The sequence below is a fragment of the Chiloscyllium punctatum genome, chromosome 2, assembly GCF_047496795.1.
Source record: "Chiloscyllium punctatum isolate Juve2018m chromosome 2, sChiPun1.3, whole genome shotgun sequence".
Lineage (NCBI taxonomy): Eukaryota > Metazoa > Chordata > Chondrichthyes > Orectolobiformes > Hemiscylliidae > Chiloscyllium > Chiloscyllium punctatum.
The window spans coordinates 6,742,493-6,758,900 of record NC_092740.1 but is presented as its reverse complement, the minus strand read 5'-3'; the positions used below and the strand labels follow the sequence as shown (position 1 = coordinate 6,758,900).

General features: G+C 42.2%; 1 protein-coding gene across 3 annotated transcripts in view; it reads right to left on the bottom strand.

Annotated features, from left to right (window-relative positions):
* rictora (RPTOR independent companion of MTOR, complex 2 a) overlaps positions 1-16,408 on the bottom strand; it is a 238,828-nt gene that overhangs the window by 146,158 nt on the left and 76,262 nt on the right. For all 3 annotated transcript variants that reach the window (XM_072593117.1, XM_072593126.1, XM_072593134.1), the window contains exons 4-5: positions 5,385-5,449; positions 3,222-3,353 (exon numbers count right to left, since the gene is read on the bottom strand). In XM_072593117.1, the coding sequence (XP_072449218.1) occupies positions 3,222-3,353; positions 5,385-5,449 (197 nt within the window). The remainder of the gene's footprint in view (positions 1-3,221; positions 3,354-5,384; positions 5,450-16,408) is intronic.

Genomic DNA, 16,408 nt, shown 5'->3' with positions numbered 1-16,408 from the left:
GCATTTGCAGCTACAAGTGCCAAGTAGATAATTCATCAATCGCAAATGCCAGTCCACAGTCAATTCTATCCTGTCCACAGATATTAAAAAAAACATTTGAAGGCGCTGAATACTGCAAAAGCTTTGGGCTCTGAAACACTCTGGCAGTAGCACTGAAAACACATGCTGCAGGACTAGCCAAGTTGTTCTTGTAAAGCTACAACAGTGCCATCTCCATAGCAATATGGAAAATTACACAGGTATATCCTGTGCACCAACAATGGATAAATCCAACTGCCCCATGACTTGACTCTCAACCATAAGCCAAGTGATGGATGGTGTTGTCAGCACTGGTATCAAGTAGCACTTATTCAGCAACAAATTACTCACTGATGCTCATTCTGCATTTCACCAGGACATCACAGCTTATGAACCTAATACAATCATCTTCTAAACATTGATGAAAGAGTTGAACTCCAGAGGGGAGTTAAGTATGACTGTCCTTGACATCAAGGTCACATTTGGTTAGATAGTAACATTAAAAAGTCCTAAACAAACTGGAGTCAGTGGGAATCAGGGTGAAACTTCTCTGCTATTTAGAGTCCCATATCTAGTAAATAAAATGGTTGTGATTGCAGGAGTTCAGTTATTTCAGTACCAAGACACCTCTAAAAATACTTCCCCTGAGGAACTCCTGCAATCAACCTGATCAGGAATGTTATGACACACCTCTGGAGCAGGTGGGACTTGAAACTTAGCCTCCTGGCTGAGAGCTACAGACTTTACCACTGTGCCAAAAGACCCCCCAAGTTCCTTAGGGAACTATCCCATGCCCAATGATCTTCAAGTGCTTCCTCAAAGACCTTCACTCCATCACAAATCAATGATGTTCAATGATAATTGCACAACATTCAGCACCATTTTCAATTCCGGGCACTGAAGTAGTGTATGTTCAAATGAAACAAGACCTGGATAATATTCAGACTTGGGCTAATAAGTGGCAAATAATACACAGGCAACAGAAATGTCAGGCAATGACCATCCTCATCTTGGTATTCAATAGTATCACCATTGCTAAATTCCACACTATCAAAGTCTGGCTACAAGAACCAATCAGAAAGAGGAATTTAGCAGCAAGTAATTTACCTCCTGACCCCCACAAAGTCAATCCATAATCTATGAGGTGCAAGTGATATCAAGACAAAAGATGATGGAATAATGGTTTGGGTGGTGCAGCTGCAACAAAACTCAAGAAGGTCAATACCATCCAAGACAAAGCAGTCCGCTGGATGGCAGCCCATCCATCACCTCCAATATTCAAAGCTGTCCACCACTGACTCACAGTGGCAGCAATGTGCACTAGCTAGAAGAGGACCTGCAATAACTCACCAAAGTTGCTTTGATACCACATTCCAAACCCGCAACCTCTACCAGCTGGAAGGACAGGGGCAGATGATGCATAGAACCATCAACATCTGCAAATTTCAGAGTCACAAAGTTTTTACAGTCTGGAAAGAGACTGTTTGACTCATAGTGCTAGATGACCGGTGCAGACACAATCTATTTTAATCATTTTATTCAGAACTTGGGCCTGGTCTAATATGCTTTGGCATTTCAATTGCTCATCTAAATACAGTACTACTTAAATGTCTTGAGGTTCACACCTTTTCTACTGTTCTTGACAGTGAATCCCAGATACCCCATCATCTATTGGGTGAAACTTTATTTCCTCCCTTCAAATCCCTTCTAAAGCTCCTGCTTCTTACCATAAACCTTTCACTCCAATCACTTGGAAACTGGATGCAAGTTTACTCGCTGAGCTGGAAAGTTTGTTTTCAGATGTTTCATCACCATACTAGGTAACATCGTCAGTGAGCCTCCGGTGAAGCACTGGTGGTATGGCACGCTTTTTGTTTAGGTTTTCAGCAAATGACATCACCAACCCAAGGAAACCTATACACAAAGAAAAAGCGGGCCATACACCAGTGCTTCACCAGAGGCTCACTGACTATGTTACCTAGTATGGTGACGAAACATCTGAAAACAAACCTCTAGCTCAGCGAGCAGACTTGCATCCAGAACCTGAAACTAAATAACCATTTTTTCAACGTCATGGAAGTCAAACTCCTAGAATCTCTTCCTCAATGCCGTAAGGGTAATTTGGGAGGGTAATAAATGCTGGCCTTTTCAGCAAAATCCACATCCTTTGAAAGAAACATTTTAATGGCGGAGGAGCATGCTGCAGTACCAGATGCAACTTGTGCAGGTTTCCATAATGTTATCACTGTTGGTTGTACTGTGGGTAACTGGGGATTTGATGTTGCCTGGTGCTACACAAATGAATTTCCCCTAAATAATATATACAGCAAACTTTATTTTAACCAGTACCTTATGACTGGCACTTTCAAACTGGCAAAAATTATATACTTCAAATACTGGACATTTATTATTGCAATCTTGCGATGTCTGAGTAGTCAATTGAGGACGTGAGTGAGAAGGCTCTCTGCTAAGTTTTATTTAAGACTAAGTTGCATTATTAATTAAGTGATTTATGCCGTAAATAAAGTCTAACAGTGATGTGTACACCCGTTGCATTACACTTCTATCACTTAGTGTATGTTTTTAAATTGACCTCTTGATCAGTTAAGACTATTTGCTCAACCAGCACATGCCTGGTCCCATAGGTGCCGGTTAATAAAAAGTTTGCTATACAATAATACAAATTAAACATATGGAGGGAAAGTCCCGCCATGTTATTGTAAACACTAGCCAAGCAGCCTCTTTCAAGAATTGCTTACCATTCTGGCCAAGTGTGATAGAGGTTGGAAGGTCAATAAACAGTAAAATTAAGTTCCTCATGTTTTTAAACAATTTTGTAAGATTGCAGGGTATTGACAGTCCACTGTCTTATCAAATGCTCTGTTTTTCTCCAGCTGGTTTCATTTTGCCTTCAATGCCCCAGTGGTGCCATCAGCTCCCAGTGGGGAGGCTGGTTAGACCAAGTTGTGGTCAGATTGCTTGATAATTTAGTCTTTGGAGCGATTACCAATTATCTGAGTAAACATGTTTCACAGTGCATTTGATCAATACAAAAACAGCTTTCAACCTATAGTTTGAAAGCTTCCCTGCTATAGTCAGGGTGCAAGTGAAGAGAGACTGACAGTTTCGACCCAACCAGTGCATTTAGCAATTGGACAATCTGTTACATATTTTCAAAGAGGAATCAAACGACACATACTAACCTAGCTATTAAGTAATCCACACGCAGTCTCAACACCTTCTGAAGAATACTGGAGTCTCGGATGAGATAGCGAAGGGCACGGAGACCAGCTGCACGCACCTCTTTAGCTTCATTTAACAATGCTAATCGCAAACTGTGTAAGAGGACAGTGTATTTAAAAAAGAAAGAAAGAATAAACAGTACCTCCAAAACATCTCAAAGCACTTCATGGGCAGTTAATGACTTTGAATGTAATCACTGTTATTTTGAAGGCAAATGTAGCCATGAATTCATGTACAATAAGAAAATCCAGTTTCTGATCCTGCCGCAGCAAGAAACGGGTGTTCCCATGTGACAGTGAAAACTATAACCTAGCTTTCCTCATCCTTCAAGACCTGCCTGCAGTCTTTGATATAGTTGGCCACACCATCCTCTCCTCCACTGCTGTCTAGCAGTGAGGCTGTAGAAGCGTAGTGCTCAAATTTCTGCTGTTGATAAATTATAATTGCTCGTTTCCACCATTTTAACACTGTCCATCTTCATTCCTTTCTTAGTTTGTCTGATGCTAAAATTCTAATTTATGTCTTTGCAATATTTAGGCTCAACTGTTCCAAAACATGCATTGATCTAATCTCCAACATTCTATCCTCCACAAACACAAATTCCTTACTTACATCAAGTCTGTTCACACATCAGCCCTGTTTGCTGAGCTACATTAATTCCTAGCAAAGCAATGCATTGACTTTCAAGTTCTCATCCATGTTTTCAAATTCCTCAATGATCTCTCAGCTTTTCAATGTTTCCACTAATCTAATTCTGGCCTCTTGGATATCTTCAATTTTAACAGTTTCAACATTGTTGGCCTCGTAATCAGATGCTTTCACCCTAAACTTGAATTCCCTCCCTAATTCTTCTGAGAAGCCACCTCTCTTTATGCCTTTCAGACCTTCCTCAAAGTTTCGTCACTTTGATCAACCTTTTGGCTATTTGTCCTAATGTTACCTGTACCTTTGTAATTTTGCCTTATTGCACCCTTGTGAACCACCTTAGCATACAGCCATAGAGATGTAAAGCATGGAATCAGACCTTTTGATCTAACTTGTCCACACCGACCAAATACCCTAAATTGATCTAGTCCCATTTGCCAGCATTAGGTCCATATTTACTAAACCCTTCTTATTCACATACATATCCAGATACTTCTTAAATATTATAATTGTATCCACCTCACTTCCTCTAGCAGTTTATTCCATACACTCACCACCCTCAGTTGCCCCTCAGGTCACTCTTAAGCTTCTCCCCTCTCACCTTAAACTTATACCCTCTAGTTCAGGACTCCCCTATGCTGGCAAAAGGACTTGACTATTCACCCTATCCATACCCCTCATGATTTTATAATTCTTTCTAATGTCACCTCTCCCTCACTCTAGGGGAAAAAAAGCCCTAGCCTATTCAGCCTCTCCCTATAGCTTAAACCCTCCAACCCTCCCAGCAACATCCACTTAAATCTTTTCTGAACCCTTTCAAGTTTCTAATTTTTCCTATAGTAGGAAAACCAGGCTTGAACACTGTATTCTAAAAGTGGGCTAACCAATGTTCTGTACAACTGTGACATGACGTCAGAACTCCTGTACTTAATACACTGACTTCCGAACGTTTCAAACATCTTCTTCACCACCCTGTCTACCTACAACTTTACTTTCATGGAACAATGCACCTGCAACCATAGGTCTCTCTGTTCAGCAACATTCCCAGGGCCCTACCATTACCTGTATAAGTTCTTTCCTGATTTGCCTTCACAAAACACACACTTCACATTTACCGAAAATGTTCTGTAGAAATACAAGTAATTGTTGATAATGTTTTGGCCATATTGACTGAGAAATAAATATTGCCTACAATACCAATATCCTATGCATTCTTGAAAAAAAATAGATCTCAGTTCAACATTTCATGCAAATGACAACACCTCAATCAATGCAGCACACAAAATTAAATTATGTTTTATAAATAAGACCTGGAGGTGGGCTTAAATGCAGTGATTACCAGTGGGTACAGTTCAGAAGACAAACATTCTCAAAAGTTGAATGATCCACATTCCTCAACAGAGGAAACTTTGAATCTGGACAATGCCAACAAACTCACCACACAAAAATAGGAAATACTAGATCTTTACTGAACTTACCATATTATAATTTCTTCATAAGTAAATCCTAGTTTCTCTTCACAGTGGCCAACATTACAAAGTAACTGTGGAGGAAGAGAGAGATAGACCATATCAAACAACTTTGAACAAACTATCTAAACAATGTAACTAACATCGTGTCTGTTGCCTGATACAGAACATTGTTAGAGGGCCAAACAGATGAATGTTGCAACATAGCATAATAAGACAAATTTACACTGCGACTTCCCACACAATGAGCGCCTGATTTCAATCATGCCACACTGGGTGATTGCCAAGTGAAGACCAATGCACTGCATGGAGAGAAAATAAAAGCAGAACAGTCTTACAGAATATTACAAGTTTCACTCGATTGAATCATATATATCTTCGCAGCAGAGACCAGAACGAACAGCCCTCCCCAAGCTATGTGGATGACACCTTTGTCATCATGTAACGGAACAAATTAGAGGAAACCTACAATATCATCAACATCCTCCAAAGAGGAAGAGAACTACAACAGACTCCCCTTCCTAGATGAATCAGTGGAACATACAGTTAATGGAGAACTGCAGACCAGCATTTACAGGAAAGCAACACACTCAGTCCAGATACTCAACTACAGGAGCAATCATGCCATCACTCACAAACAGAGCTGCATCAGGACATTATTTAAGTGAGCCATAACACACTGCAGCACCCATGAACTACAAGCAGAAGAAAAATACCTATACAGCATATTCAAGAATGGGTACCCGATAAATACAGTCCGTGGATTCTTAAACAACAAACCCAAACAAGATGGCAACACATCCAGAGACTCTAGCCACATTACCATACAATTACATCTGACTACTTCGACCTCTTGGCATCATGGTAGCCCACAAACCTACCAACATACTGAAACAGCTACTGATGAACCTAAAAAGGACCCTGTACCAACAACCAGCAAAACAAATGTAATTTACAAAATGCCCCGCAAGGACTGCAACAAGCACTCCATCGGACAGACAGGTAGAAAACTAACCAAGATACACAAGCACCAACCAGCCACCAAAAGACATGACCAGCTATCACTAGCATCCTTACATACAGACCAAGAAGAACACCATTTCGATTGGGACAACTCATCCATCCTAGGATAGGATAAACAGAGACACACATGGGAATTCCGAGAGGCCTGGCATTCAAACCAGAACTCCATCAAAAAGCACATTGATTTGAACCCCATTTACCAACCTCTGAGAAAAAGAGCCAGAAGCGATATCACCCACCTTAACAGACCAAGACACACAGATAGAAAGTGGGACAGAACACCAGCACTTCACTGAAGGCTCTCTGGTGATGTTACCCAGCATGGTGATAAAACGTCTACCGACAAACCTACCAGCTAACCGAACAAACCTACAACCCAAATCATACAAGTTTACACCAACAATTCCCTAACTTGTTTCTGTTATAGCTATTGAGTCCAGCTGATGTCACTGATGACAAATCAGATGCCAGAATGAAACCTGACTTGATCAATAACTTATTTCAGTTATTAAATAGGGCAGTTAGTCAGTGCAACAGACACGAGGTTTAAGATGCTCTTTAACAACATAACATAGGTTTATTACACAAAAGAAGAAAAGCAATAAAATCAAGCAAAACTGATATAGAAGACAGCTTAGTATGAGCATCTCATCCACTAACCATACAAGGATTCTCTCAATGGTGACTGCAGTCAAGTTCTCTTAGCAATGATGTACTTAGGTTACTGTTCCAGCATGACTTTGACCTTTTTAATAAAAAACCTTCACAGAATTAACAAGAGTACTTTTGCCTCTTTTTAAAATTCCAGCTCCAAAAATAATAAGTATATAGCTTTTCATCCCAGAGCAATGCTGAAACATCTTATTATCTATTCTTGTCCTCATGTGCTTTAATTATGAGAGTTTTTCTTGAAATATACTAACTTGCTTCAAACAGACCGTAGCAAAATATTTCTTGTGACGATTTAGAGATGCCGGTGTTGGACTGGGGTGTACAATGTATTGATCATCATTACACCATCTGGGCTGACATCAATTGTTAAAGTTCATTCAAGAATGTAACTTTTAAAAAAAGGTTGTGATTTACATATGAAAGAAGTGAAGCTAACATGGTCATTCTAACAGATGAGAGACTTAAACAATCGAGGTACTTCTCAATGTATAATTTCAGTTACATCACACTAAACTTTTGCTATAAATTCTGTATCTTACAATTGTGTCCTCCACAACCACCTGAAGGAGCAGCACTCCGAAAACTAGTGCTTTCAATTAAACCTGCTGGACTATAACCTGGTGTTGTGTGATTTTTAACTTAATTTCCTGTGAGCAACCCCTTATCTTAGATTATGCCCACAACGGGAAGCCACCTTGCCACATCTACCCTGTCAAGACGTCCAAGAATCTTCTACGTTTCAATAAGGTCCCCTCAATCTATTTGCCAACATGTACAGTTCCTACTCCCTTCATAACATACAGTCTCTTCTATACCCAGTACAGGGGACCCTCGATTATTCAAATACCAATTGTTCAAAAATCAGATTATCTGAAGGAGATCTTGAGGTCCTGACAGAAACATGACATCAAAGACATGTGTCCAACACTGATCGCGTCTTTTGTTTACAGTGATTAAAGGTGCTGCCGAGAACAGTCCTGGACTGATGGGAGTGCAGGTACTGTCTCTAAATGACTGACCTCCTACCCACTCTCCCTGCAGCTCTACACAGAGGTGTACCCTAAACATCCTTTCCTGGGTAATCTCTCTAACATTGAGGAGAAAGTGAGGACTGCAGATGCTGGAGATCAGAGCTGAAAATGTGTTACTGGAAAAGCGCAGCAGGTCAGGCAGCATCCAAGGAATAGGAGAATCGACATTTCGGGCATAAGCCCTCCTTCATTCCTCATTCCTGAAGAAGGGCTTATGCCCGAAATGTCGATTCTCCTGTTCCTTGGATGCTGCCTGACCTGCTGCGCTTTTCCAGCAACACATTTTCAATCTCTCTAACATTGCCCTGTACAGAGCAAAGGTGGAACCTGTCAAAAAGTTACAGTAAAACGTTGTGAGTGTGCGTGCTATTTGGAGACTCACCACTCCCCAAACGGCAGCAGCAGCAGTCTTGTTATTGATGTAATTCCGGCTGCCAGAGTGTGGAGGGGTGGTGGTCTTGGACAGGGTTGGGGGCGCGGGAGAGAGCAGTGTTGGATGGGATGAGGAAGCTGGATGGGGTTTGGAGGGCTGTGTTGGATGGGATTGGGTAGCAGGAAGGGTGGCGTTGGATAGGATTGGAGAAGCAGGAGAGGGCTGGTGTTGGATGGGGTTTGGTGGGGGGGGCAGGAGGGAGGGCGGTGTTGGTCAGACAGGAGGGGCCGGTGTTGTATGGGGTTTGGGAGGCAGTGTTGGACAGGGTTGGAGGAGTGGGGGGGGGGGCGGGGGGGGGTGCAGTGTTGAATGGGGTTTGGGAGGTAGTGCTGGATGGGGTTAGGGGAGGTGGGCGGGCGGGGTGGGTTTTGGATGGGTTTGGGGGATGGGGGTTGAAAGAAATAGTGCCCACCCACCTCGTTCGAATAATCGAGGTTCCCCTGCATTAAAAACTTTCTTTGGACAGCTTCTAGCCACCTTTCCTCAGACAACAAAACCAAAACTGTTCACAGTTACTGCTCATATAGAAGACAGCTTAGAAAGACCTCAATACAAACAACAAAACAAAGTTTTAGCTGGTTTCCCAACATTAACAATTGCAGAGACTCAAGACCAGAGAAATTATCCTCTATTTCAACTCTTAAGTTTCTACTTAACTGACTCCTTTCTCATGAATTTCGGAGACAATTTTATGATTCTGTTCAGGTACATGGGCACGAACCTTTCACATTTTTGGGGTTCTAGAAAATGTTTTTGAAGTAACTGAATCCCCTCAACAATATTTATGCTCCGTTTGAAATGGGTGATTTGATTCTTCTAATTCCAAGTCAAAACAAAACTTTGTTCTTTCTATCCTCCTCGTGGTAAATTCACCAGTATGAGCTTTAAAATAGCTATTACAGACTTGACAGACTGAATAAGCTTTTTCCTTGTCGTACTATACAATGCATCTATGAAAAAGGACTATTCCCACTGCAAGTTAAATAATGAAGGAGGTGCATCAGATTAAATTAGTTCCTTAGCCAAAGAAGCAATGGGGAAGCAATCGGTTAGATACTGCTTTTACATAGTCACTGCCAGATGAAGTGGCAGATGCAGGTACAGTTATAATGTTTCAAAAACATTTGGACAGGTACATGAATAGGAAGGGTTTGAGGGATATGAAACAAACTCAAGCAAATGGGACTAGTTTAATTTCGGAAGCCTGGTCAGCATAAGGAGTTGAACTGAAGGGTCAGTTTTATTTTGCTATATGACTCTGACTCAGGGTAGACTTGATGGGCCAAAGGCCCTCTTCTGAGCTGTATGACTCAATATCATTGCATAGTCAAAGGTACAAACCCATCCCTGGCTTAATTACAGAAAGTCGTCTTCTCTTGCAATTGTAATAACAACATTTTACTAGTTTCAACTCTGTTTTTAGGAAATTGTTTTAAATCTATTTGCGTACAGTTGACGAAAAACTAAACACTGTAGATTCTAGAAATCAGAAAATAAAATCAAGTGCTGAAATATTCAGTAGATCTCAAGGAAAGTGTAGACCGAGTTAGAGTTAATATTACAATTCAAATATAACTTCTTTAGAACTGGAGGAAAGTATTGTAGAAATCCACAGATTGTATGTCAGAAGTGGATGAAAGAAGGAAAAATAAAAAAGGGCGAGATTAACCACTGGACTAAATTTGTTCTCAAATCTGAATAATGTATCTCTGTTCCACTCACGTATTCCAGATACATGTTATCAATACAGGTATCCATGCAAGTTCTTTCAAGGGATATCTTTTAACTCCTGACTTTAAAGAGACTTTTCTTTAAAATATCATTCCAACATTATATCTGGTTATACACAAAATTGTCACTTTACCGTATCAGAAATAATCATAGCCAATACTGATCAACTTGAACTCTAACCGTTTCAGAATTTAATTTATTATCACTTTTCATCAGATCACATTTTGATCTGTTCACCTCCAACAAACTGCTTGCTACGTATTAGTTTCCACTTCTGACAAAGGGTTCAAATCCCAAATAGTAACTCACCTTTTACCATTACAGAACCCAAATAATCTGCTGAATTTTTATATCTGTTTTTCATCAGCAGAAGCTCCATTTTTTCAAGTGACTTCCTGCTGCACGTGACATAGTCGTTACTGACATAAGCACACTAGTGTGATTGCTCGGAATTTAAAGTAAAAACATAAAATGCTGGGAATACTCAAGGGGCCAGGCAGCAATGTGGATGAAAATAGTTAAATTTCAGGGTGAAACAAACTCTGTCTCCCTCCATAGATGTTGCATAAATTGAGATTTCCAACATATTAAGAGTTCAATTATACTTATTGTTCATTATGAATACTGGTTGTTTGTTAAATGTGCAGGCCATTCTATTATAATGCACTTTTCATCAATGCTGTAGCAGGATTGACCAATGGGGAATGCTGTCTCTACAATGCAAACTTTGCCAACATTTTAAGTGCTGTTTCCTAAAGTGTGATTTTTTTTCTATAACGTGGAGTTGCACAAGAACGCAACCACTGTGTCGTAGAACTATCGGTTTTGTCAACTGTTTGAAAATATCTCAGATTACTTTTCTGCTACAGGCAATATGAAATAAGTTGTGAATCAGACAATGTCAGCCAAGAGAGATCTTTCAAAGGGCTTTTAAGCTCAATAAAAAGGCAGGCAAAATATGTCCTTCAGATTACTACATAGGGATCTTTAATGCAAAGGAAGGATTGGATTGGGCATAGCCATGATGTCCTCAATGATGGACAAAGGGATATGATGCATCCTGGTTATCTTAATAATAAAGAATTAGTTTACAAAAAGAGGGAAAAAATAAGCTACTATATTCTGTGTTCTTATGCAGGGCAAACACATTTTTAGGCATTTTCAGTTTCAATATCTGATCATTCAAGGTCATTCAAGAGCTCAAGGAGTTAGGCTGGAAGCTAAAAGCTAGGACAGACAGAGTTGTCATCTCTGGGGTGTTGCCGGTGCCACGTGACAGAGAGGCAAAGAATAGGGAGAGAGTGCAGTTGAACACGTGGCTGCAAGGATGGTGTAGGAGGGAGGGCTTCAGATATTTGGACAATTGGACTGCATTCTGGGGAAGGTGGGACCTGTATAAACAGGATGGGTTGCACCTGAACCAGAAGGGCACCAATATCCAGGGGGGTAGGTTTGCGAGCACTCTTCAGGGGGGTTTAAACTAATTTGGCAGGGGGATGGGATCCGGACTTGTAGTCCAGCAAGTAAGCTAGCTGTGTGTCAGGATGTCCAAGACTTTAGGGAGGCTGTGGAGAAGGTAGCACTGACAGGGACTACTTGCTTACACAGAGATGGGCTCAAGTGCGTATACTTCAACGCAAGGAGTATCAGAAATAAGGTGGGTGAACTTAAGGCGTGGATCGGTACCTGGGACTACGATGTTGTGGCCATCACGGAAACATGGATAGATGAGGGACAGGAATGGCTGTTGGAGGTTCCTGGTTACAGATGTTTCAGTAAGATTAGGGAGGGTGGTAAAAAAGGAGGGGGGGTGGCATTGCTAATTAGAAATGGTATAACGGCTGCAGAAAGGAAGTTTGAGGGGGATCTGCCTCTGGAGGTAGTATGGGCTGAAGTCAGAAATAGGAAAGGTGCAGTCACCTTGTTGGGTGTTGATTATAGGCCCCCCAATAGCAGCAGAGATGTGGAGAAACAGATTGGGAAACAGATTTTGGAAAGGTGCAGAAGCCACAGGGTCGTAGTCATGGGCGACTTCAACTTCCCAAATATTGATTGGAAGCTCTTTAGATCAAGTAGATTGGATGGGGCGGTGTTTGTGCAGTGTGTCCAGGAAGCTTTTCTAACGCAGTATGTAGATTGTCCAACCAGAGGGGAGGCCATATTGGATTTGGTACTCGGTAACGAACCGGGACAAGTGGTGGGCTTGTTAGTGGGTGAACATTTTGGTGATGGCGACCACAATTCTGTGACTTTCACCTTGGTTATGGAGAGAGATAGGTGCGCACAACAAGGAAGTTTTTACAATTGGGGGAAGGGAAATTACGATGCTGTAAGACAGGATTTGAGGAGCATACGTTGGGAGCATAGGCTGTCAGGGAAGGATGTGGTGGAAATGTGGGACTTTTTCAAGGAGCAGATACGACGTGTCCTTGATATGTATGTACCGATCAGGCAGGAAAGAAATGGTCGTGTGAGGGAGCCTTGGTTGACGAGGGAGGTTGAATGTCTAGTAAAGAGGAAGAAGGAGGCTTACATAAGGTTGAGGAAACAAGGTTCAGACAGAGCAGTGGAGGGATACAGGATAGCCAGAAGGGACCTGAAGAAAGGGATTAGGAGAGCTAAGAGAGGGCATGAAAAATCCCTGGCGGATAGGATCAAGGATAACCCCAAGGCATTCTATGCGTATGTGAGAAACCTGAGAATGACGAGAACGAGGGTAGGTCCGATCAAGGACAGTGGTGGGAGACTGTGTATTGAGTCGGAAGAGATAGGAGAGGTCTTGAACAAGTACTTCTCTTCAGTATTTACGAACGAGAGGGACCGTATTGTTGAAGAGGAGAGTGTGAAACGGACTGATAAGCTAGAAGAGATACCTGTTAGGAAGGATGATGTGTTGGACATTTTGAACAACTTGAGGATAGACAAGTCCCCCGGGCCTGACGGGATATATCCTAGGATTATGTGGGAAGCAAGAGAGGAAATTGCAGTACCGTTGGCAATGATCTTCTCGTCTTCACTGGCAACGGGGGTGGTACCAGGGGACTGGAGAGTAGCGAATGTTGTGCCCCTGTTCAAAAAAGGGAATAGGGATAACCCCGGGAATTACAGGCCAGTTAGTCTTACTTCTGTGGTAGGCAAAGTAATGGAGAGGGTACTGAGGGATAGGATTTACGAGTATCTTGAAAAACACTGCTTGATTAGGGACAGCCAGCACGGATTTGTGAAGGGCAGGTCTTGCCTTACAAGTCTTATTGAATTCTTCGAGGAGGTGACCAAGCATGTGGATGAGGGTAGAGCAGTGGATGTAGTGTACATGGATTTTAGTAAGGCATTTGATAAGGTTCCCCATGGTAGGCTTATGCGGAAAGTCAGGAGGCATGGGATAGAGGGAAATTTGGCCAATTGGATAGAAAACTGGCTAACCGGTCGAAGTCAGAGAGTGGTGGTAGATGGTAAATATTCAGCATGGAGTCCAGTTACAAGTGGAGTTCCGCAGGGATCAGTTCTGGGTCCTCTGCTGTTTGTAATTTTTATTAATGACTTAGATGAGGGAGTCGAAGGGTGGGTCAGTAAATTTGCAGATGATACGAAGATAGGTGGAGTTGTGGACAGTGAGGAGGGCTGGTGTCGGCTGCAGAGGGACTTAGATATGATGCAGAGCTGGGCTGAGGAGTGGCAGATGGAGTTCAACCCTGCCAAGTGTGAGGTTGTCCATTTTGGAAGAACAAATAAGAATGCGGAATACAGGGTTAATGGTAGGGTTCTTGGTCAGGTGGAGGAACAGAGGGATCTTGGGGTCTATGTACATAGATCTTTGAAGGTTGCCACTCAGGTGGATAGAGTTTGTAAGAAGGCCTATGGAGTATTATCGTTCATTAGCAGAGGGATTGAATTCAAGAGTCGTGAGGTGATGTTGCAGCTGTACAGGACTTTGGTTAGGCCACATTTGGAGTACTGTGTGCAGTTCTGGTCGCCTCACTTTAGGAAAGATGTGGAAGCTTCGGAGAGGGTGCAGAGAAGATTTACCAGAATGTTGCCTGGAATGGAGAGTAGGTCGTACGAGGATAGGTTGAGAGTTCTTGGCCTTTTCTTGTTGGAACGGCGAAGGATGAGGGGTGACTTGATAGAGGTTTATAAGATGATCAGAGGAATAGATAGAGTAGACAGTCAGAAACTTTTTCCCCGGGTACAACAGTGTGTTACAAGGGGACATAAATTTAAGGTGAAGGGTGGAAGGTTTAGGGGAGATGTCAGGGGTGGGTTCTTTACCCAGAGAGTGGTGGGGGCATGGAATGCGCTGCCCGAGGGAGTGGTAGAGTCAGATTCATTGGCGACCTTTAAGCGGCATTTGGATAGGTACATGGATGGGTGCTTAATCTAGGATAGAAGTTCGGCACAACATCGTGGGCCGAAGGGCCTGTTCTGTGCTGTATTGTTCTATGTTCTATGATCATGTAACACTTAATATTAGCATTAAAAATGGTCAGAAAACATATTGCAGAATAATCATATCAAGCATGAATGATTTCTTGCAACCCAACTATTGCCTGCAGTTATCCAGTCTTGTAGTAAGATCTGTGCAAATATTACTTATGTTTCTAATTATGTTTGTAAGAAATATGTACAGTATTTGAGTGATATTTTGAAAAAGGTTTCAAATTGGACGTGCTGAGCATAAATGCTTAAAGTTACATGAATGCAAAAAACTTTTTAAAACAAATAGAGGGGGAAAGAAAAAGAAAGAGGGAGACAGACAGAGAGGGAGGGAGGGAGAGAGGGAGGGAGAGAGGGAGACAGACAGAGAGGGAGGGAGGGAGGGAGGGAGGGAGGGAGACAGACAGACAGACAGACAGACAGACAGGGAGGGAGGGAGAGAGGGAGGGAGAGAGGGAGGGAGAGAGGGAGGGAGAGAGGGAGGGAGAGAGGGAGGGAGAGAGGGAGGGAGAGAGGGAGGGAGAGAGGGAGGGAGAGAGGGAGGGAGAGAGGGAGGGAGAGAGGGAGGGAGAGAGGGAGGGAGAGAGGGAGGGAGAGAGGGAGGGAGAGAGGGAGGGAGAGAGGGAGGGAGAGAGGGAGGGAGACAGGGAGGGGGGGGAGGAGGGGAGAGGGGGGGAGAGGGGCGGGAGAGGAGGGGGGAGAGGGGGAAGACAGAGACACAGAGACACAGAGACACAGAGACACAGAGACACAGAGACACAGCTGAAAACCCTTGAACTTGATATCGAGTGCTGGAGATTGCAGGGTCCCCAAGAGGAAAATGAGGTGTTGTTCTTTCAAACTGCACTGAACTTCAGCAAGCCAGAGAACACTGGCGTGTCGAAATAGTAGGCACATGATAATTGGGAGAGAACGTTTTGTGTAAAAGAAAAATCGAAATAATGGAAAAATGCTATAAAAGGTACGAGTCAAATATCACCTGACAAGATCAAATAAGCGACCATTTCCACTGAGCTGAGGGGTACCACTCAAAACAATTGTAATGATAAAAATTGCTGAAGTTTACCTATTATGCTATTTGTACAGGTGGTTCAGATCCGTCAATTTTTAGGTAGCTGCCTGGTGACAATACGCATTAGCCCTGAAGCAGATGCTGGGAGATAAGTCTTTCCCAATGGTTTTCTGTGTTGTTCACAGCCACCCAAAAATCTGCCCTGATCAGTAGGCGTACTCTCATCCAGTGATATGTAAACAGCAGGCTCACTCCCAGCCTTTCATATCTTTACTCAACAGCAAGCTCAGATTTATCATTAGTACTAACCCAAATTAATTCAGTCAAGCCTAATAATGAGAATCGTGTGAAATATCCATGGCATTATCTAAAGATGGTGTTTGTGGATTGAATATCTTGAGCTGCGTTAAAATAGGATGGAGTTCCAATAGTTCTAAGATTATCACTGCAGTATTAGTAGAAAAAGCAACACAAAATAAAGAATCAAAAGCATCATGCATTAAATAAATTGGTACCTTTACTTAATAGAACACTTTTGATCAGATGAGGAGTATTCCAAATCTGAGATTTGGAATCTTGCCATCATACCAACTGCCAGTTCACATCTCACCTTCCTGCCTCTTCTAAAAAGTATACATATGTCTACATGTAATACTGTATATTAAAAACTTTATAGTTCAATACATGAAAATAGACA